The 22,560-nt window shown below is 51.9% G+C and overlaps 1 protein-coding gene across 13 annotated transcripts in view; it reads right to left on the reverse strand.

Annotated features, from left to right (window-relative positions):
- ARAP1 (ArfGAP with RhoGAP domain, ankyrin repeat and PH domain 1) overlaps positions 1-22,560 on the reverse strand; it is a 66,828-nt gene that overhangs the window by 31,811 nt on the left and 12,457 nt on the right. For 5 of the 13 annotated variants that reach the window (XR_012423473.1, XR_012423474.1, XM_045370255.2 and 2 more), the window contains exons 2-3: positions 16,109-16,191; positions 9,927-10,477 (exon numbers count right to left, since the gene is read on the reverse strand). The exons of 2 other annotated variants lie outside the window; for them this stretch is intronic. Coding sequence is in view for 7 of the 11 variants with exons in the window: in XM_045370255.2 (XP_045226190.2) it covers positions 9,927-10,435 (509 nt within the window). In the remaining 4 variants the exon portion in view is untranslated. Of the gene's footprint in view, positions 1-5,189; positions 5,663-9,926; positions 10,478-16,108; positions 16,192-22,560 lie in introns of those variants that run through there. 6 more of the 13 variants (XM_045370256.2, XM_045370254.2, XM_074014629.1 and 3 more) reach the window with 2 other exon arrangements.

Consider the following 22,560-nt stretch of genomic DNA (forward strand, 5'->3'; position numbering starts at 1 on the left):
CATCTGACTTGGTACCCCCGCCCAGTCAGTAGCAAGAGCATGCGGGCAAGGTGGGTGGACAGGTGAGCAGGTAGATGGCAGGTGGAAGGGAAGGCAACGGAAGGGGTGAACGATGACCAAGTGACTGAGGGGAGTGCCTGAAGGCCCAAGAGCATGACCTGGGGTGCTGGCCCCAGCTGGTCACCTGCGATTCCCTTAGAGACTTTTTTTTTTTTTTTGAGACGGAGTCTCGCTCTGTTGCCCACACTGGAGTGCAGTGGCCGGATCTCAGCTCACTGCAAGCTCCACCTCCTGGGTTTACACCATTCTCCTGCCTCAGCCTGGGACTACAGGCGCCTGCCACCTCACCCGGCTAGTTTTTTGTATTCTTTTTTTTAGTAGAGACGGGGTTTCACCATGTTAGCCAGGATGGTCTCGATCTCCTGACCTCGTGATCCGCCCGTCTCGGCCTCCCAAAGTGCTGGGATTACAGGCTTGAGCCACCGCGCCTGGCCTCCCTTAGAGACTTCTTGACGGGCAGATCAAACCATCACTGCTACCTCCCAGAGCCCAAGAGGAAGGGGCCTTGGAAACCCAGCCTGGGATCGGCAGAGAGCAGAATTCCAAGCTGTCAGGCCAGGGCCAGTCAGACCTCAGTCCAAGGAGATGGGGATGGGTGTCATCCCTCCAAAGCCAAGCAGGATTGAGGGAGCCTGGCTCCCAAAGCTCCCCCAGGTCTGAGGGCCAGAGCTGAGGGGAAGGTGGTAGCCATAAATAAAAACTGCCCACCTGCTTGTCCTCATCCCTGGGGTCCGGCAGCATCAGCCCCCTTCCTCTGGCACCACAGTGCATCTCCCATCACTGTCCTGATCAGCTGCGAGGGGTCTACCCATCTCGGGCAGCAGGCGGGTTCCCTGAGGCAAGCTCCACACCCTCCTTCCTCATTGGGGTATCTCCAGCATGCAGCAGGGACTTACAAACACCTGGATTCATTAACTGTGTGTATGTGTGTCTACGTGTGTATGTTCTCAGTCATTTTCTCAGCACTTGACATGGATTCTTCATTCATCTACTCACAGCGCTCTGTCAGGTAAGGCTCGTCATGATTCCACTTTACAGAGGAGGAAACCAAGGCACAGGGATGCTAGGTTATTTGTTCTTGATGCCACAGCTGGGATTTGAACCCTGGCAGCCCACAACCAGAGCTGAGCAAACGAGGCCATGCCAGGGTCCCAGGGCTCCTCTGAGGCCAGCCTCCTCCCATGGGCAGCCAGGTCTCAGGACCCATCTGAGAGGGAACACATCACTGCCCTGCCACGGCAAGAAGGCAGAGGGAAACCGATGCACAGGGCTCCTCTCCCAGCGGAGCTTCCACAGGGAAGGGACCGTGTCTGATGAAGGTGGAACAAAGGGACCTCTCAGAAGCATCTGGGAAATTCTAGCCACCTTCTCCAGGAAGTCTCCTGGCTGCTCCCTGACTGCCTGCTTACCACAGGGTATCAGGGCACTGCTGAGTCAGGACGGAGCCCAGGAAAGGAGAAGTGCTTTCAGGAAGGCACAACATGTGGGAAAACCCCAGGGAAAAGGCAGTGACCCCCTACCGAGAATAGGGCCCAGAGAATGCCCCCACCATAGCCCAAGTCCCAGCCTCTTACTGCTTGCACCCCTAAGAGTAGGCCCCGTTCCAATCCCGAGGTCCAGCTGAGGCCTGGCTTGGATGTCACCCACTGACTTGTCACCCACTGGACCACGTCCTCAATGGCGACACCTCCAAGCCTTCACACAGTTTCATCCTCTTCTGCCCTCTCCCTCCTAAAGCCCACAGAAGCCCACCTCCACCTCAAAATGCAGCTCAGCCAGCCTCCTCCTCTAGGCAACCTCCAAGATTCTCCCACAGAGCTGCTCCCCACTCACCCTGCACTGCAGCTCCCTGCTCCTTCAGTCTTCTCTCCTCTACCCAAGGGGCATGTGAACCCACGTGCTTACCCACTATTCCCAAGAGACTAGGCACCCCAGGCAGCTAAGGGGCTGGTTCACCCTAGCCTGGGCCCTCAGCTTAAATCTATTTTATAGAATCAGAGACAATACACACAGCAGACCTCATGCCTGGGGGTTAGGGGACATGGGGGGTATGCAGAATGCAGAATGCAGAATGGGTAAGAGGAGGGTGCAGCTTGTGCAGAAGTCGAGAGGCAGACCATGGACCTCTCATCCTCATTGGGGTATCTCCAGCACTCAGCAGGGACTTACAAACACCTGGATTCATTAACTGTGTTTGTGCGTGTCTACGTGTGTGTGTTCCCACGCATTTTTTGAGCACTTGGCATGGATTCTTCATTCATCTACTCACAGAGCTCTGTAAGGTAAGGCTCGTCATGATTCCACTTTACAGAGGAGGAAACGGAGGCACAGGGCTGTTGGGTTATTTGTTTTTGATGCCACAGCTGGGATTTGAACCCTGGCAGCCCAGCACCACAGCTGAACAAACAAGGCCATGCCACGGTCCCAAGGCTTCTCTGAGGCCAGCCTCCTCCCACGGGCCACCAGGTCTCAGGACCCATCTGAGAGGGAACACATCACAGCCCTGCCCACGGTCACCCTCCTCTTACCCATGACCACATAGTTCATTGTATAAACCAGAAACACTTCTAAGAGTTAAAAGAGGCACTATTAATAAATATGTCAGGACAGTAGGCATAAACAGGGCCTGTCCCAGGTCAGATGAGATATGTGATTACTCAATTAACCAGAGACAGGGCTTTGGAGCCAGGCAGACCTGGGCTTGAACCCAGCTCAACCACTCATTGGTTTGGGACCTTGAGTAAGTCCCTTCCTTTCTGAGCCTCAGTTTCCTCGCTAATCTGTCTCCAGGCTTGCTGATAATTCAGTAAAGAAGGGCCACTTGAACATGGCATCAGCAGAACCTCTTCAACTTGAAGGAGACCCAGGCCCTACAGGCCGAGCCAGGAACCAGCTTCATAGCCTTAGCAGCCTCTGATGCCATCTCCTTTTCCTTCACCCCCACCCCTTCCTATCTTTCTGTCTACACCAATCTCTGGCCGAAAGAACCAGGTCTCACTGTGACAGAAGGAAGGCCACAGAGTGGAGCAGTCTGCATATCTCAGGCTGACCCTGGACTCACCCTGATACTCACACTCCAGCCCTCCTTGACTGAGCTGCAGTCTATCAATGCATACTTACAGGCCTTTGATACCCTGTTCCTTCCACCTGGAACACCCTCCCCTGCCTGGCCAACTCCTACTCCTCCTACAAAAAGCCCAAATCATACATCCATCCTCCCCACTATTGCAGGCCTCCCCTCACATCTCAGGCTGATATGGGGCCTCCCTGGGGCTCCCCACAATTCCAATCACTCAATATGGTCATATCAGTCAATGTGTGCTTCACTGAACTGCCTCAGAGGACTGAGGACCCAGACCTAACCCCATCCTACAGTCACCACCTCCCCACAAGATGTCACACAGGTCTTGGGGGGACCTGGCCCAATCCCAGCCCCTGGACTCTCACCATCAGGGCTGTGGGTCCAGTGATCTGGGGACACCTGTGTCCCACCCTGATGTCCCCTTTCCACAGGGGTAAACTGTCCTGGCTGCCCGCTTCCTCAATCATGCTCTGGACTCTCAGGGGCCCAGGCCTCAGTCCTATGCCTCCTGCTTCCTCTGTGGCTTCGTCCTTCCTCCTCCATCATGAACTCAAAGGTCATCCCCTCCAGCACTCTCCTGGTTCTGCTCTGCTCACTTCTGCCAAGCCCCCAGCATAGACAGCCCTTCCTAGGGTCTCACTTGCTAGAATGGGATGTCCACAGTCTGCCTCTCTTAACTTCTGCACAAGCCGGGAGCCCCTAGGGCCAGTCCTCTCCATGCCACCAGCAGTTCCCAGCACAGAGGGGACTTTCAGTAAGTGTGTACTGAATGACCACCACCCTACTTGCATCCTCATCACTGGAGGTCAGTAGCTCTCCAACCTCTCCACACGGCAGCGCCCAGTTAACCTGGAGCCCATCCTCACAACTGCGCCTTCACCCAGCTCTCAGCACTTCTCCCTGGGACAACAGCTACCACTCGCTAAGCACTCACTATGTGCCAAGCATTCTGCTGGGGGCTTTTTTTCCACGTATTGACCCGGGATTATTAACTCCATTGTGCTCAGGACATGCCTCCTCCTCCAAGAAGTCCATCAAACCGCTCCCTCCTCTAAGCCCACACAACCTGTTTGGCCTTCCACAACCAGACCTACACTCAGCTTCCCCACTGGCCAGCCCTGCCGTCCAGGCAGGAGGTGGCAGAGGTCCCTTTCCCATGGCAGCTCTAAGCACTTCCCAGGCCTAGCCCTGTGCTGCCTCCTGAGGGCAGCAGCGGGAGGAAGTTTAGTCCTCAGGGAGCTCACAGAAGTACTGAGCCCTTCCTGGGTCCAGCCCAGGCCTGGCCTGGCAGAAAGAGCAGGTGCAGGTATCTGCTGGGCCCTATGGAAAACATGAGCCAGGGGCACAGGGCAGGGCTAGAGAGCACCAGGTGTGTGGATAGGAGTTGGTTAGAGGTCTATGTCCCCAGTAACCCGAGCACAGGATTGTTGAGTTCATTAGGAATCTACGGTAACTGAGGAAAGGGGAGACCAGCCCCCACACTCCATAAGCACCCACTACAGCACCAGTCCTGGGGAGGAGGGCTAAGAAGCACACCATCTCCCCATCACCCCGATCTGGGGGTGGGAGGTTCAGAATCACAGCACCCTTGAACTTGACAGTGAAATAAGCCAAACTTAAGCCTCCCCGAGGGAACACCCAGAGGGGTGCAGGGAGCTGGGAGCAGAGAAGTGAGGCGATCAGCGCCAGGCCCCCAAGGGGCAAGAACCCCAAAGAGGAGCATTCTGTGGGGCAGAGTCTGAGAAAACCCCAGAAAACAGGCACCGTGGGCTCCTGGTGGACTCAGGAGAGGCATATGGGGAGGTGGAGACCTAGAAAGCCCAGGGGAGAGGGAGGAGTGAGACAAGGGGAGAAAAGGAAAAGGCAGGAGAAAAAGAGAAGAAGTGGGGAAAGTAAAAGAAGACAAAACCCTAAGAGAAAAAAAGAGAAGGGGAGGAGAGCAGCACAGAAAACCAGGCCAGAGGTGACAGACAGGGACTTCAGCCCTCCCAGGGCCTCCCTCCTACCTGCCCGACAGCAACAACAGCAACGGCAGCCCCTCGCTTACCCTCAGATGCCTGCTGGGTCTTAGGGCTGAGGACTCCCACAGCTCTGGCCAGGCGGGCTGCGTATGCCCAAGAATGCCGTGGACCTGCCTGTGTAAGTCTGGGTCCCGTCTGGGCTGGTCTCCCAAACAGCCTGGCCCCTGGTCCCTGGGTGGGTCTGAGGCTGCGTTCTCTTGGAGGTTTTGGGGCCCAGGTGTGGCTTTGCACCTGTGATTTATGTCTTCAAGTTTTATGTCGTGCGTGTGTGTTTCTGTGTATAACTGTGGATCTGTCCAGGAGGGAAGAGGACAGAGAAAGAGAGAGAGAGAGAGAGAGGAGAAAGGAGAGAGAGAGAGAGAGAGAGAGAGAGTGTGTGTGTGTGTCTGTCTATGTGTGTGTGTCTGTGTGTGTGTGTGTGTGTATGTCTGTACCCAGCTCTGGTCTCCTAGAGGCTTCCTGCTTTCTGTCTCCTCCACCCACTATAGCCGTGGCCAACACACACACTTCCTGAAAACACTGAGAAAGCGAAAAGTCACCCAGAATCCCCCGGGGCAGACACTTCCTCCCCGCCCCCAGCCTGCACCCCCACCCAAGCTGGGATGAGACAACCGACAGTGTCCACTGGTCTTGCAGGCCCTCACAGGGTGGAAGCCCAGGAAGTCCTGACTGACAAGTCCTGGCAGTGGCCTCTCCACCACTCCACCCGCATAAGGAGACACAGAGAGGCTAGGAAAGAGGCTCTATGAAGGGCGCAAGTTCTGGCCTGGCAACAAGTGATCAGCCTCCAGGAAGACCAGGGATTGGCTGGACTGCGGGGCAGTCAAAGGCACAGGAGGGAAGCCTGGCAGTGTGGCTCCAGCTGGGCAGCTGCCTTCTGGGCACACACTCCCACTTCCTGAGGTGCCTCCAGGCATGCAGGTATCAGAGAGGGACACCAAAGGCCGGAGCAAGCTGGGAGGGGATCTGCAGCATGACCCTGGAACCTCACATCAGAAATGAGCCCTCTGCCACCCTCAGGGAAGCTAGTTCACAGGGCTCATGTCTGCGGCACTTAGAGCTGAGTAGACCTGACCTGAAGACAGGAGGCAGGGTCTGGACACTGGCTTCCCCTCTGCCGGGCTGGGTGACTCTGGGCAAGTTTCTCAGCATCTCTGGAAACCTCAGTAAGTTCCCCACCACGAGCTTAAATTAATGGTAGGGGGCCGAGTGCGGTGGCTCACACCTGTAATCCCAGTGCTTTGGGAGGTTGAGGCAGGAGGATTGCTTGAGCCCAGGAGTTCAAGACCAGCCTGGGCAACAAAGGGAGACCTCGGCTTTACAAAAGATTTAAAAATTAGCCAGGTGTGGTAGCACACACTTGTAGTCCCAGCTACTTGGAAGGCTGAGGTGGGAGGATTGCTTGAGCCCAGGAGTTCAAGGCTACAGTGAGCTATCATGGCACCACTGCACTCCAGCCTGGGCAACAGAGCGAGACCTAGTCTCTATTAATAATAATGACGATAATAATAATGGCAGGGGGTGCAGACTCTGGGGGTGATGTAGAGTCCCCCCAGGCCAGGCAGAATGATGAGACTGGTTCTGAGAGTCCTGGGCTGTGCCAGGGCTGGGAGGAGGAAACTCCATTCTTGCTTGTTTCTGATTTGCCTAAACCTTGGTCTGTGGCCTAGAACCCTATTGCAGCCTCGTTCCTCCCACCTGTCTCCTCTGAAGACCTCTCCCTTCCTAAAACATCTGGGATGACATAGGTTGGGTCATGGGATGGGGGACAGGGAGCTGGGGCAGTGAGCTCAGGGCCCTATGGCCCAGCTGTGCTGAGGGCACTCACTGGGTGCTGAGTCACATGCATGTTTACCCACATGCACCCCAAGCTCAGCACATGGCAGTACACAGGCTCACGTTGGCATTCATCGACTCACCCACACGATATACTTCCCAAGGGCCTATTAGGCACCCACTACTGTTCTAGATGTTGGGGATTCTGCAGCAAACAAAATCGACCAGGATCCTGGCCCCAGTGGAGCTGCCATCCTAATGGACTCACCCTCTTGGCAGCACATGTACACACACGTGCACACACTGGCTCAAGCCTGACAGTGCACAAATAACACAAAGGCCATGTACTGCTCAAACAGCACATGCACACCCACAGATGTACTCACACACTGTTGGGGTCCCCACCACAGCAGTAATGTGAGCACGAAGGTCCCAATAAACTCACATACACACCACTCCATGTCACCACTGAAACTACACAAATCCTTACATGCTTCCACATCTTAGTAGCACACACTCTCAGAACCTGTCTGTGTAAATGCACAGACATTCTACCACCCTGACAGCTTGCACTACCACCCACATCCATCCGTATGGGTGCACATACAGATTGGCCCAGACAAGCCTCACACTGACTCAAGACCCTGAGAGTACATACATGCACACGCATCCACCCCCAAACTCCACTGGGGAGCCTGGAGATGACTGGCCTCAGCCACCACATGACCTTGTGTGAAAGGCCCTAAGGTTGAGACAGTGAGTTCCCCATCACAAGGGGTTGCAAGCAGGGGTAGGAAGGCCATGTCATAAGACACTGTGGTGGGACTCCCACAAGGCGGGAGTGGGCAGGAGCAGTGTTCTTCTACATGCCATGGAGCTGGGGGTCACAGGAAGGGACTGAGAGGGGACAGGGTGGCCAGTCAGGGTCCGTGTTGGCCCCCACCCTGATCACTACAGTACCCAGTCTTGGCCTGGTATACACACATGAGGCTCTATCTGCTGTGAGTTTTTTCTACCACAGGGCTTTGAAGACTGTACACTCTCTGAGTTGAGTGTGTACAAAGCTGAGGACTGCAGATGCCCATGACTCCAACTGGCAAAGACCCCAGGACACAGGAAGCCAAGCTTGGTAGCTTACCTGCTACCATACTCTGCTGTTGTAAGGAATAGTCCCAAATTGCAGGAAATAATTTTCTTCCAATTCTCTTAGCACAGAACAGATTTTGGGTACTCAAACTACAAGGGGCCAGACCTCTTCCTGACCATGGGGCCTGGCGTCCTCTTCATGTGGCCTAAATGGCTATGTTCAGACAGGCTCTGAGAGTAGGGGCTGGTACCCTGGGGCCCTGGGGTGTGGACAGAACTTCCTCCTACCCAGCTAGCCTCCTGAACTCAGATGTCAGTGCCAGGAGGGCCCAGAAGGCTGTGGAGGACCACAGAGGGCACCTGATGGGGAAACAGGCCCAGAGGAGCAGGTCCTCATCAGAGTCACAAAGCTAGCTGGGCCCGACCCAGGCATCCTGCCTCCCAAGCAGGAATCCAGGCCTCCACTGCCTGTCAGGGAGTCACAGGAAGGGCCTGAGAGGGGACCTGGCCAGGACTCTGCTTCTTCCCTTTGTTCACCCACTTCCAACCCCAGAGACAGACAGACAGACTTTCTCTCTATTCTCTTCTCTCCTCTATCCCCTCTCTCTCTCTGTCTCTTTCTCTTTCCCCGAAGCTAATGGGGTTGGAATAGAAAACGCTCCTGCATGCAGAAGCATGGTCACTAGAGGGCGCAAGGGCACCAGGAAACTTCTATCTGAGCTTCCATCCAGGTTCCTGGAGAGACCCTATACCTGTTACCAGTTGTGTGAACCCAGGAAAAGCATGTAGTCTTTTTGTGCTTCCACCAATCAACCCTCAAAACACCACAGCACTAGCTTGGCCTTCAAGGCCCCCTGACTTAATGCTCCTCCCTGGGTGGGAAGAATCTCCCAGACCCTCCCCATGAGGCCCCCTGAGTATGTCCTTGGTATCAATCCAGCCAGGGCCCCCTCCCTGCTGTCCCTCTGATTCGTTCATGTCCTGCATGAAGCCAGCACACAAATCTCCCAGAAGGTCTGCTGCAGGGATCATGGAGACCATGGAAGCACAGAGCCCAGCAGAGTGCCCAGCAATAAACAAACAGGGACCAGGAGACCTCTCTCCACACAACCCTTCCTCCTCCAAGAAGCCTTCCAAGATTAGCCTGACTTCGCCCAAGTGTTCCACCAAATCTCCCTCACCCCAAACACATACCTACCCTGTCTGCGGATGCTCCCTGACAGCCGGGCACCCCAGCAGATGCCAGGAAGGGAGGGCGTCTGTGAAGGAGATTAACATGGAACATCCACAGGAGACAGGGGAAACTCAAGAAAACACAGGGTACCAGAAGCCCCGGAGGGGAAACAGTTCTGAGGAGGGAGGGCATGCCGGATGAGGCCTGAGAGTGTCCCAGGATTTGGTGACATTTGGCAGTGGGAGAAGGAGAAAGGGTGTGAAAGAGCACAGCACCAGGACCTGGGCAGTCCCCTCACCCCCAACCCCACCCCACAGCTTTCCGTTTCCTCCACATGTTGCCTCTTGATGTCCAAATGCACCCTGATGCCCGGCAGTATCTCACACTTGCCAGGCCCCAAGCTGAACTCGACTTCCTCTCAAATTCACTTCTGTCCTGGGGTCTCTGGATCAGTGATGGCATGACTGTCCACCCAGCCACCCAAGACAGAAACCTGGAGGCCTCACTGGCACACGCCCAGCAGCCCAGGCACTGCGCTGAGCACCTGGACAGCTCTCCAACTCCTCCCGAGTCACCGGGCAGCTCTCCCATCCTCCAAGCTTTGCACACGCTGTTCCCCTGGCATTCCGAAGCGCCTTTCTTACCCCAGCACCAAAGGCCACAAACTCCATCTACCCTCTGGGATCCTCTGCTTGTGTGCCTCCCACCCTGGGTGGCATCCACTCACCTCAACAGCAGGCGGGGGGGTCCGGTGCGGGGCGGCACGGGTGGAACACTCAGCTCTGCCAAATGCCGCTTAGCCGGCAGTGGGGGCAGCACAGGGTCTGGGGCAGCTGTGGACGGAGTGGTGAAGCAGGTGGGCGGAAGGCAGCTCCTCCGGGGTGGGATGGGTGGGGCAGTGGGGAGCCCCTCATCCTCTGTAGCGGTGGGCAGCGGCTCGGGTGGAGTGGCGGGTGCAGGTGGTGAGCGGAAGATGTGGCGCTTCATGGGCACAGGCTGTGGGGTGGGGCGGGGTGCAGGGGCTGGTGGGGTATGGGCACGGAGCAGGCCAGCCAGGATACGGCGGCGGTGGCCAGGGAGTAGCATGCCCATGTCCATCAGGCGGGCGTCGCTGAGACCTTGGCACTCAGTGGCCCACACCAGGCCATGCTGCTCAAAGAGCCCCGTGTACTGCTCCAGGTGCAATGCCCGCAGCCACTCGGCCACCGACAGCGCAGCATCCCCAGCCTCTGCCATGGTTCCTGCCAGCGGAGGCCCAACTGGCCTGACTGTCCAGAGCTAGAATAGACAGACAGGCACAGGTCAGAGGCAAGGCTGCCGAGGAGAGGTCCCCTCACCAGCAGTCTGCATGGCTCTCTCAAGCCATAGATTCAAGTTCTGTCCTGGAGCTTCCTCCCCTGTGCTCCATGTGCTAACAAGGCCAGGTACTGCCAGGTCTCTGAACACAAAGGCTCTTCTCTCTGCCTGAACCTCCCCAACCCTTCCCCTGTGCTATCCCAGCATCCAGCTCACGTTTACTTCTCTAGGAAACCCTCCATGATCTCTGGGGTTGGTACCACCCCACACCCCAACACACAGCCTTGGCCACTGCCGCGAGAATGGCCAGTGGCATGATTGGTGCTGTGTCTCGTACCTCCTCCTCACTGCCCTCTGCAAGACCCAGGGCAAGGCCAATTCCTCTGAGGCACCAGTTCCCAGTGAGGGCCAGGCCAAGGGCTTAATGAGCATTGAAGTATACCACTGCTGGTCCCTCCTGCAAGCCCAGTCTGGGAGCTGAGACTAGCCTCCCCCTACCTCCATGCCCCTGGAGGAAGTGAAATGCTGTGGGAGGTGAGTAAACCCAGCATCACATGGCCTCTGGGGGCCTGGCCCTGGAATTGGGTAAACCCTCCCACTAAGGTCATTCATCCATTTGTTCTTTCAAAATAGCCTGGCACTAGGCAATGGGGACTCAGGCTCTACCCCTGCACCCTGTAATCAAGAGCTCCTGGCCTGGTGGGAGTCAAGAGGTGATATGAAGAGAAGGTGACCAGAAGAGATGATTAGCAGATCAAAGGGAAAAGTCATCTGATCATCTCCACAGACACTAAAGAGGCATATGATAAAACTCAATATCCAGCTTACTTAAACAAAAATCTTACTAAAACAGAAATAAACTGATACCTTCTTAAATGAGAAAAGGATATCCATTTTACTGTTGTTATTATTATTCCTCACATTGCCCTGAAACCTCTGGACAACAAAAATAAACAAGAGGTATTAAAATCAGAAAGGAAGAGATAAACTATCCATTTGTTGCCAATAATATGAGTGTTGAGTTTGAAAGCCCAAGAAGCTCAACTGAGAAACTATAACAACCAGATAGTTGGGTTCAAAATTAATATAACAGACTGGCCGGGCACGCCTGTAATCCTAGCACTTTGGGAGGCCAAGGCGGGTGGATTGCCTGAGCTCAGGAGTTTGAGACCAGCCTGGGCAATACAGTGAAACCCCATCTCTACTAAAATACAAAAAATTAGCCAGGTGTGGTGGCAGGCGCTTATAGTCCCAGATACTCGGGAGGCTGAGGCAGGAAAACTGCTTGACCCCAGGAGGCAAAGGTTGCCATGAGCCGAGATCATGCCACTGCACCCTAGCCTGGGCAACATAGCAAGTCTCCGTCTCCAAAACAAAACAAAACAAAAAACAAACAAAATTAACATAACAGAAATCAACATTTATAGGCAATAAACAGGTAGAAACCAGGATGAAAGACTCCATTTACAAGAGCATCACAAAATAGAAAACACCAAGAATAAACTTCCTAGGAGATAAACAATAGCAATAGGAAGAAAAATTGGGAGTGTTACTGAGGGACAAAAAGAAGACCTGGACAAATGGCAGAGCATAGTAAGTTCTGGATAGAAGACAACATAAAGAGATTAATGATGTCTAAGTTACTTTATAAATGTACACAATCCAATTAAATATGTACACATAATTTTTTTGAAGCTAAACAAGCTGATTTGAAAGTTCATATGGAAAAATAAACAAGCAGGAAGAGTCAGGAAAATTCTGGAAGCAGGGGTGGAGGGTGGGGAGGGTAAACAGTAGGAGTCAACCTCACCACATGTTAAAACATATTATAAAGCCATAATGGTTAAAACAGTATATGGTTACAGTGCGTGAACAGAACAATTAAACAGAACAGAAAGTTCAAAAGTAGACCCAAATACATATACAAATTTAGGATACACCAAAAGTAGCCTCTCAAACTCGTGGGGAAACAAGCAGTTATTAAGTTGTTGGGACAGCTGTAGAGCGCTCTCAAAAAAAACTAATGTGGATCCCTATCTCACACTTTACAACAAGAAAAATTACAGCTGGATCAAAGATTTCAGTATTTTAAAAAACCATGGCCAGGTGAGGTGGCTCACACCTATAATCCCAGCACTTAGGGATGCCGAGGTAGGCAGATCCCCTGAGGTCAGGAGTTTGACCAGCTTGGCCAACATAGCAAACCCTTGTCTCTACTAAAAATACAAAAAATTAGCTGGGCGTGGTGGCAAACACCTGTAATCTCAGCTACTCAGGAGGCTAAGGCAGAAGAATCGCTTGAACCCAGGAGTGGAGGCTGCAGTGAGCCGAAATCACTGCACTCCAGCCTGGGCAACAGAGAGAGACTCCATTTCAGAAAAAAAAATAAAAAATAAAAAATGAAAGGATTGACAAAACCATCTTAGGGCTGGGTATGGTGGCTCATGCCTGTAATCCCAACACTTTGGTAGGCTAAAGCAAGAGGACTGCTTGAGGCCAAGAGTTTAAGACCAGCCTGGGCAACACAGAAAGACTCTGTCTCTTTTTTTTTTTTTTTTTTGAGACGGAGTCTCGCTCTGTCGCCCAAGGTGGAGTGCAGTGGCCGGATCTCAGCTCACCGCAAGCTCCGCCGCCCAAGTTTACGCCATTCTCCTGCCTCAGCCTCCCGAGTAGCTGGGACTACAGGCGCCTGCCACCTCGCCCGGCTAGTTTTTTTTTGTATTTTTTAGTAGAGACGGGGTTTCACCGTGTTAGCCAGGATGGTCTTGATCTCCTGACCTCGTGATTCGCCCGTCTCGGCCTGAAAGACTCTGTCTTTACCAAAAAAAAAAAAAAAACCCTGAAAATTAGCCAGTTGTACACTTGTGGTCTCAGCTACTTGCGAGGATGAGGTGGGAGAATTGCTTGAGCCTAGGAGTTCGAGGCTGCAGTGAGCTATGATCACACCACTGCACACCACTGCACTCCACCCTGGGCAACAGAACGAGACTGTCTCTAAAAAATAATAATAATAATAATAATAATAAATCATTTCAGAGAGTCAAAAGCCTTTTGAAAGTGAAACAAATCCAGAAGGTACACAGAAAAGACTTAAATATTCAACTCCACAAAAATCAAGCATTCTTGCGTGGTAAAAAGCACCATAAGCAAAGCCAAGAGCTAAACAACAAACTAGGGGATATCTGCCACTCATATTCCACACAAAGGGCTCATTTTCCTCAAAGCTGAAAAGCATGCAGAAATAAGAAACGGATCAATCATCTAACAGAAAAATGGGCAAAGAGTATGAATGAAAAAATTTACAGAAAGGAAAATATAAATGGCTCTTAAATATCTGAAAAGGAACTTAACCTCCCCCATACTAGGAAATATGAATGTAAAATATTCTGAAATACTGCTTTCTACCTATCAGACTGTCAAAGAGCAATAAAGTTGGAAAATACAGGCACTGGTAATGGGGTAGGGCATCCCTTCCCTGGCTGTGGAATGCCTCTAGGTGTGAAAGCCCTAAGAGATGTAGATGTCTGGGCTGGGCACGGTGGCTCACACCTGTAATCCCAGCACTTGAGGTCAGGAATTTGAGACCAGCCTGGTCAACATGGTAAAACCTCATCTCTACTAAAAATACAAAAAGTTAGCCGGGCATGGTGGCAGACACTTGTAATCCCAGCTACTCGGGAGTCTGAGGTGCAGGAGAATCGCTTGAACCCAGGATGTGGAGGTTGCAGTGAGCCGAGATTGCACCATTGCACTCCAGCCTAGGTGGCAGAGACTTTGTCCCCCCAGCAAAAAAAAAAAAAAAAAAAAAAGAGATGCAGATGGTTGACCCAGCCACCCATAGGCATTTAGCCTGCACTTTTACTGGCACCCGCCAGAACTGACATATATAGAAGGTTACTGGCTGCAGTGCCTCTGTTTAATAGCAAAAGAATGGAAATAACCAAAATGGCTACCAATGGGAGATTGGTTAACTAAATTATGGTATAGTTGTGCAAAAGAATACTGAGCAGCCATAAGGATGAGGAAACTCCTTACATATTGGCATGGGATGATCTATAAGATACACTGTTAAACGAGTAAAGAAAAGTGCAGAACAGTTTGTATAACATTTTCTCTCTGTGAAAAAAAAACAAGGGAGAGCATGGAGCAGTGTGCAGCTACCGGTAGGTGAACAAAGCATCTCTGAAAAGACACATGGGGGCAAGGTGACAACAGTTACCAGCTTCCTCCTAGGAAGAAAACTAAGGCCTGAAGGGACAGGAGGGAACAGTGGAAGATCCAGAGTTCATAGGGCCTGAAGTTCATGGAGCCTGAAGCTTACACAATTAGGCGCCCTATGATATGGTTTGGATGTTTGTCCCCTCCACATTTCATGTTGAAATGTGACCCCCAATGTTGGAGATGGACCTAGTGGGAGGTGTTTGGGGTCACAGGGACAGATCCCTCATGAATAGCTTGGTGCCCTCCCCACAGTAACAAGTGAGTTCTCACTCTATTTGTTCACATAAGAGCTAGCTGGTTAAAAGAGCCCGGCTTCTCACTTGCTCCCTCTCTCGCCATGTGACACGCCTGCTCCCGCTTCGCTTTCTGCCCTGACTAAAAGCTCCCTGAGGCCTCACCAGAAGCTGAGCAGGTGCTGGTGCCATGCTTGTACAGCCTGCAGAGCCATGAGCCAAATAAACCTCTTTTCTTTATAAATTACTCAGGGTATTCCTTGATTGCAATGCAAAACAGACTAACACACTCTCCTTAAGAGCATCTCACTTTTGCAAAATTCACAAAAACACATGACCATGTGCACACACTGTTCGGGCCCCTCTTTACATCCCGGAAGGAGCCCTGCACCTCAAACTCCAGCTTCCCTGGAAATGCACCTCTGAGGAGAGGGAGACTTTTCACTTCAACATTATAAAGATGTCAGTTCCTCCAGGGTTAAGCTAAAACTTTAACACCATCCTAACTAAAATTACCAACTGGAATTTGTTGAGACCAGCAGATTCTAAAGTTCATATACAATGATATTAAAGATGTGTTAAGTGGAAAAGCAAGATGCAGAACAATGTTATGTAAACATCTTGGTTAAAGAAAAAGAAAAAATATACATGTTATATATATACGCAAATATAAACAAAGAAAACTGTACGGATATATATGACTGAGTTTGGGGAGGGGAACTGACAGCTGGGAAGACAGGAGACACTATACCCTTCTGTATCTTTTTAATTTTGTATCATTTTCCAAAAACTAAATAAAAATTAAAAGGGAATGTGATAACCATGAATAGAGCCTGAGAATGAGAAAGGGAACAAAACTTGCCAGGCAGGGAGGGGAATCCAATGAGGAGATAACATACAAACAGACCCTCAAAATTCAGCCTGCTGGCCCCTGCCTTGTCCCTTCGTCCCATACCCCCTCCCCGTTCCAAGGTTCCAAGGCCTGCTGGGAGGCTCGTAGCAAGCTCTTTGGGCCTCACCCTCTGCCTCTCAAGCTCAGTTCTCAAAATGGAAAATGGGCTATCAGGTGTCAGCCTCCTTCAAGCCTCCCCCCACCTCAATGTTAAGGCCTAGCATGCCACAGCCAGCCCTGTTCCCACCACTCCATCTCCTGACTCACCAGCTGGGCTGCCAAGGATGCCTGGGTCCTCCCAGAGACAGCAGCTATTCTGAAGGGCTCCTCATCTTGGCCTGAGGCAGAAGCTGCAAGGACAGGGATGGAGGAGAAAGCCCATGAGGCAAGGCCACTATGAGATGCCACAGAAGGAGAGGGGAAGAGGGAGAGGGACAGGGAAAACGAAAGAAGAAATGGGCGCCAGGCACAGTAGCTCACGCCTATAATCCCAGCACTTTGGGAGGCTGAGGCAGGTGAATTCCTTGAGTCTATGAGTTCAAGACCAGCCTGGGCAACATAAGGAGACCCCATCTGTACGACAAAAATACAAAAATTAGCCAGGTATGGTAGTGTGTGCCTGTAGTCCCAGGAACTCAGGAGGCTGAGGTGGGAGAATCACTTGAGCCCAGGAGGTGGAGGCTGCAGTGAGCTGTAATTGAGTCACTGCATGCCAGCCTGGGTGACAGAGCCAGACCCTGACTCAAAAAAAAAAAAAAAAAAAAGAAAAGAAAAGAAAAAAGAAGAGATGGGGAAGAGGTGGAAGAAGAGGAAGAGAAGGAAAAGGGAAGAGGAAAGGATTCAGGGAACCTCATGTTCATAGAAGCTGGCAACAGAAGTCAGACCAGAGGAAGGCCTTCCTGGAGGGAGAAGGCAGACAGACAGGCCTGTCCAGATGTGGGGGCCGCACAGGTGGTAAAGAGGAGTCAGGACTTCCCTACTCTCTGGCCCCGCAAGACCAGTGCTGGGATGTGTATAGGGGCAGACTGTGGAAGGGACAGCCCCAGGAAGGGTGAGGAAGGGACAATGCAGCCCCACGACTAAAGAAGTGTCCCTGACACAGAGCCTGTCAGGAGAGGTGGGGGACCTTAGAGGACCCAGGGACACAGGACCCTCTCCACTAAGCCTGGGGACCATGAAGTGGCCTAAGGGAACAAGTGGGATAACTGAGTCAGGGGCATGAGACCCCAGGGCCCTGCCCCTAAACATGTAGAGGAGGTTGAGGAAAACAGACCAAAAGCGGACGCTTCCAGGTAGAAGGAGAAAGAATAGGACACCCCTAGGCAGGCCACCACCCTTGCTATGCAGATGGCCAGGGCTCTGTGGGGCTAGTGACCAGTGGGGTGGCATAGACAGGTCTCCCTCCCCAGGGCCTAGAGCAGTCAGGTCTGCCAACACTAGGGTTAACTTCAAAACTGCTGTGCTCTGCATAACGGCTTCAGCAGGTATTCATCAACATTTTACATCTTACAATCACATAAACAGGTATTTATCTTAAGTAAACTCCATGATTATCACTTCCTAGGACAGGGCTAAAACAGGTATATATTTTTTAAGTATTTTATTTTATTTATTTTGAGACAGAGTCTCACTCTGTCGCCCCAGCTAGAGTGCAGTAGCACAATCTTGGCTCACTGCAGCCTCCACCTCCCAAGTTCAAGCACGATTCTCCTGCCTCAGCCTCCCGAGTAGCTGGGACTACAGGTGCGCACCACCATGCCCAGCTAATTTTTGTATTTTTAGTAGAGACATGGTTTTGCCACGTTGGCCAGGCTGGTCTTGAACTCCTGACCTCAAGTGATCCACCCACCTCAGCCACCCCAACTGCTAGAATTACAGGTGTGAGCCACTGCACCCAGCCTTATTTTATTTTTGAGACAGGGTCTTGCTCTGTTGCCTAGGCTGGAGTGTAGTAGTGCAATCATAGCTTACTGCAATCTCCAACTCCCAGGCTCAAGCAATCTTCCTGCCTCAGCCTCCCAAGTAGCTGGAACTACACGTACATGCCACAGTGCCCAGCTAATTGTGTTATTTTATGTAAAGACAGGGTCTTGTTATGTTGCCCAGGCTGGTCTCAAACTCCTGGTCTCAAGCAGTCCTCCCACTTTGACCTCCCAAAGTGCTAAGATTGTAGGCATAAGCCACTGCACCCAGCCCAAAAGTGAGTATTTAAAAAACAACCTTTAAGTAGCTAGCACTTCAGATGAAAGCGTTGGCAAAAATGGCAGTGCTACTCAAACGACAATTTAAAACAAGAAAAGGAGACTGGCCGGGCGCGGTGGCTCAAGCCTGTAATCCCAGCACTTTGGGAGGCCGAGACGGGCGGATCACGAGGTCAGGAGATCGAGACCATCCTGGCGAACACGGTGAAACCCCGTCTCTACTAAAAAATACAAAAAAACTAGCCGGGCAAGGTGGCGGGCGCCTGTAGTCCCAGCTACTCTGGAGGTTGAGGCAGGAGAATGGCGTAAACCCGGGAGGCGGAGCTTGCAGTGAGCTGAGATCCGGCCATTGCACTCCAGCCTGGGCCACCGAGCGAGACTCCGTCTCAAAAAAAAAAAAGAAAAAGAAAAAGAAAAGGAGACCACATAAACAGTGCTTACTGCATGCCAGGTATCCAAGCACTTTATATTAACTCATTAAAGCCTCAGAGCAGCCCTGGGAGGTACATATGATTGCTATCACTGTTTAAAGTTGAAGAAACTGAGATAAAGGGAGGTTAAATAACTTTTCAAAGCCACACACCTAAGAAGGAGGCAGTATGTATATAGTCTAGCCCTGTGCTGTCCAATAGCAGCCAGCAGTAGCCTCATATGGCTGTTGGACATTTGAAATGTGGTCCCTGGAATATGATGTGCTAGATTTTGAACACAGTGGATTTTGAAGACTGAGCACCAAAAAAAAAAAAAAAAAATGCAAAATATCTCAATAATCTCCCTATTGTTTACATGATGAAATATATTATTAACATTACTTTCACTTGGACAGTTAAAATTGCATTGTGGCTTACACTCTATTCATACTGGAGACTGTAGCTCTCAGCTTTATTTTTTAGACAGGGTCTCGCTCTGTCACCCAGGCTGGAGTGCAGTGGCACAATCTCTGCTCACCGCAACCTCTGCCTCTTAGGCCCGAGCAATTCTCCCACCTCAGCCTCCCAAGTACCTGGGACTACAGGCTTGCGCCACCACGCCCGGCTAATTTTTCCATTTTTTTTTTTGTAGAGATGGGGTTTTGCCATGTTGCCCGGGCTGGTCTTTAGCTCCTGGGCTCAAGTGATCTACCCGCCTCCGCCTCCCAAAGTGCTGGGATTACAGGTGTGAGCCACCAGCCTGGCCATCAACTTTTAACCACTCTTCATGGCCTCTCAAAACACAACCTGAGGGCCGGGCGCAGTGGCTCATGACTGTAATCCCAGCACTCTGGGAGGCCGAGGCAGGTGGATCACTTGAGGTCAGGAGTTTGAGACCAGCCTGACCAACATGGTGAAATCCCGTCTCTACTAAAAATACAAAAAATTAGCTGGGCATGGTGGTGGGTGCCTGTAAGCCCAGCTACTCAAGAAGCTGAAGCAGGAGAGTCGCTTGAACCTGAAATGCAGAGGTTGCAGTGAGCCCAGAACACGCCATTGCATTCCAGCCTGGGTGACAGAGTGAGACTCTGGCTCAAAAATGAAACAAAACAAACAAACAAAAAAACCTGAGCACCTGCTATATATAGGCCAGGCACTGTGCTAAGGGTTTAACACAGATTGATAGATGATGGTCCCAACCACCCCCACTAGAATGACAAGGTCTGGGAAACAGGAAACTACTTCTCTCCCTGAGAAAAGCCTGGCTCCCTACTGGGCCTCTCTCAAGTTCCTATTCCTGCACTAAGGGCATCTGGCTAAGTTCAAAGACATGGTGACTGGGCACTGATACCCCTTTGGAACAGCCCTGTTCAAGGCACTGCAAGCATGAACCAGACCTCAGACCTGGACTGGCCCTCCAGGAATCTCAGGCTGGAAGGGATCAGATACCATCATCCAGTAAAAACAGCCTAGGGGGCCCTCAACCAGACTGGGGTCAGGGAAAGCTTCCTGGAGAAAGCAGCAAATTGGAAAAAGTTCAGAGCAGTGCCCTGCTAAGCCACACTGCAGCCTGAGGCAAAGACAGAATCATCAGTACTGGTCCTCTTTTTATTTAAAATGTTAAATGTTTTATATTTTGCTCATCATGGATTTCTGGCATTCATTTTTATTTTTAAATGGCATTAAATATTATATACCTCGATTACTGACCTTTTTTAAATAAATAGTTATTGTTTTTAAATTTTAGGTATCTTTTGTTTGTTTGTTTGTTTTGAGAGAGGGAGGGTCTCGCTTTGTTGCCCAGGTTGGAGTGCAGTGGCATGATCATGGCTCACTGCAGCCTCAACCTCCTGGGCTCAAGTGATCCTCCCACCTCCCCCTCCCCAGTAGCGGGGACCACAGGATCTCGTGACCAAACCCAGCTAATTACTGAGTTTTTTGGTACCCCCTCAAATTCTGCAACAGAGGCAAGCGCCTCACTTGCTTTACCCTAATCCAAGTCCTAGTTTGGAGGTTTAAGCCCCTCAGCTGCTATGACACATCACTGAGTCCTCATCCTCAGGAACGCAGGGACCTGGCAGAGGGGAGAGTCATCCTGTTGCGACAGCACAGCCAAGAGCTGAGGGATTTCCCTCCTCTCCACCCCAAGGGCCCAGTCAGGCCTCAGCACCCCCACACCCCCTTCCTGACTCTCCTTCTCTCTCGTGTCCCTCCAGCGTCTCTCTGCTATGCCAACTACGGTCCCACCCCCATTCAAAGCCTTTCCATGGTTCCCAGTGCCTTCAAGCACTCCTTGGTCCGTCATTCAACTTCATTCAGTTCTGACGTTTACAGATGAAGAAACACACACCCCCAGGGAGGAAGTGACTTGCTCAAGTTGTCAGTGACACCCCAACCCCCAGCCAGGCTGGGCTGGCCCTGTCCATGACTTCCTCCATGTCACTTCTCACACTAGGCACTGGCCTGGCAAACAGGGAGCCCCCGAAACTGTCTGCTGACAATGAATGAGTAAACCGCATCCTCCCATCTTCAGGTGGCTCCAGGCCACCTCCTCCAAAAAGTCCACCCTGACTGCCCCCTCAAGCTCCTAGTCCTCTAAGGCTGAGCCCCACATCTCAGCACTGCTTCTGCTCTCTCTTTGGTTGCTCATGTATCCTGGAGTATCCTGAGAGTCCATACCCTTTCTTATCTCCTCTGCCATCCACAGTGGTACCCAGGACCTGGCTGGGCTCACAGGTGCACTCAGTCCCAGTCCAGAGGTAAGGGTTGCCTGGAATCTCTAATCCTTGCCAGCCAGTCCTTCACGTCTGGCTTGAGTCCCTCTTGCTGGGACCAACACTTTTGCCCTTCTGTTCTCTACCTACCATTTCAACCCCAAGGTCAGAGTTCAAATCTCATCACCCCTTCTCTGTCCCAGCCCAGCAACTCCCTGATAATATCTCCACCCACTACTGACTAGTGACCTGTTTCACCAGCCCAGCAAGAAGATGACCCAGAGCCTTAGCCAAAGACAGGCATCCTCCAGCTTCCTTCTTTCCCTAAATGTACACCATTTGGCAATCATGTGCCCAGCCCCTGGTAGATTTTCTCCATCTCATTTGTTCTTTTTTTTTTTTTTTTTGAAACAGGGTCACTCTGCCACCCAGGCTGGAGTGCAGTGGTATGATCTCAGCTCACTGCAACCTCAGCCTCCTGGGCTCAAGTGATCTTCCTACCTCAGCTTCTCCAGAGTAGCTGGACTAGAGGCACATGCACCATACCTGGCTAATATTTGTACTTTTTGTAGAGATGGGGTTTTGCCACATTGCCCAGGCTGGTCTCAAACTACTGAGTTCAGGCAATCTTCCCCTCTTGGCCTCCCAAAGTGCTAGAAGTACAGGCGTGAGCCACTGCACCCGGCCCCTCATTCGTTCTTATAACAACCCTAAGGACTGGGATTCTTCTTCATGTCATGGAAGCTGTGTGAGGTAGAAGCTCACCAGGTCACCTGCTGTAGCTCACGGGGCCTTCAGAGGATGTGACTGCTTCTGTCTGGTGAAGTAAGGGAGGCTTCTAGAAGGAACCTCTGACTTGGGCCTTGAAGGATAAGTAGGAGGTAGTCAGGTAGAAGCCATTCCAGGCAAAGGGGACTGGGTGTGCAAGGCCCAGGGACAGAAAAGGACCTGGTGAATTTGGCAACAGGAGATGTCAGTGGGGTAGGAACAGAAGATGTTTGGAGAGGCTCAATGGCTGGCCCTCGGTCACCTGCAGTCTGCTGACTGTGTGGGTGTGGCCCTCTCTTAAAGCCTCCCTGAGCCTGTTTTGCATTCTGATTTGCATGAGTCAGCCCTGGATCAGGGCAGCCTTAAAGGCCCTAACCCTTTCCACACCCAGCTCTGGAGTCCTCTTGGCCAAGTCGCCTCCCCTGATTGCATCCTCAGCTCCCCTCCGCACAGGGCTCTGCCCTGGGTTCGAGGAAAGACCTAGCCCTACGGGGAGCCAGGAGGGGAGGAAGGCAGGCTAGGGGTCCTGACTGAGGCCTCAGCTTGTCCACCACCACCTCCCTTATACAGCCTCATCCTCTACCCTGGGCCCAGCTGTCCCAGCACAGGCAGGCAGGGCAGGGACC

This window comes from Macaca fascicularis, chromosome 14, assembly GCF_037993035.2.
Source record: "Macaca fascicularis isolate 582-1 chromosome 14, T2T-MFA8v1.1".
NCBI lineage: Eukaryota > Metazoa > Chordata > Mammalia > Primates > Cercopithecidae > Macaca > Macaca fascicularis.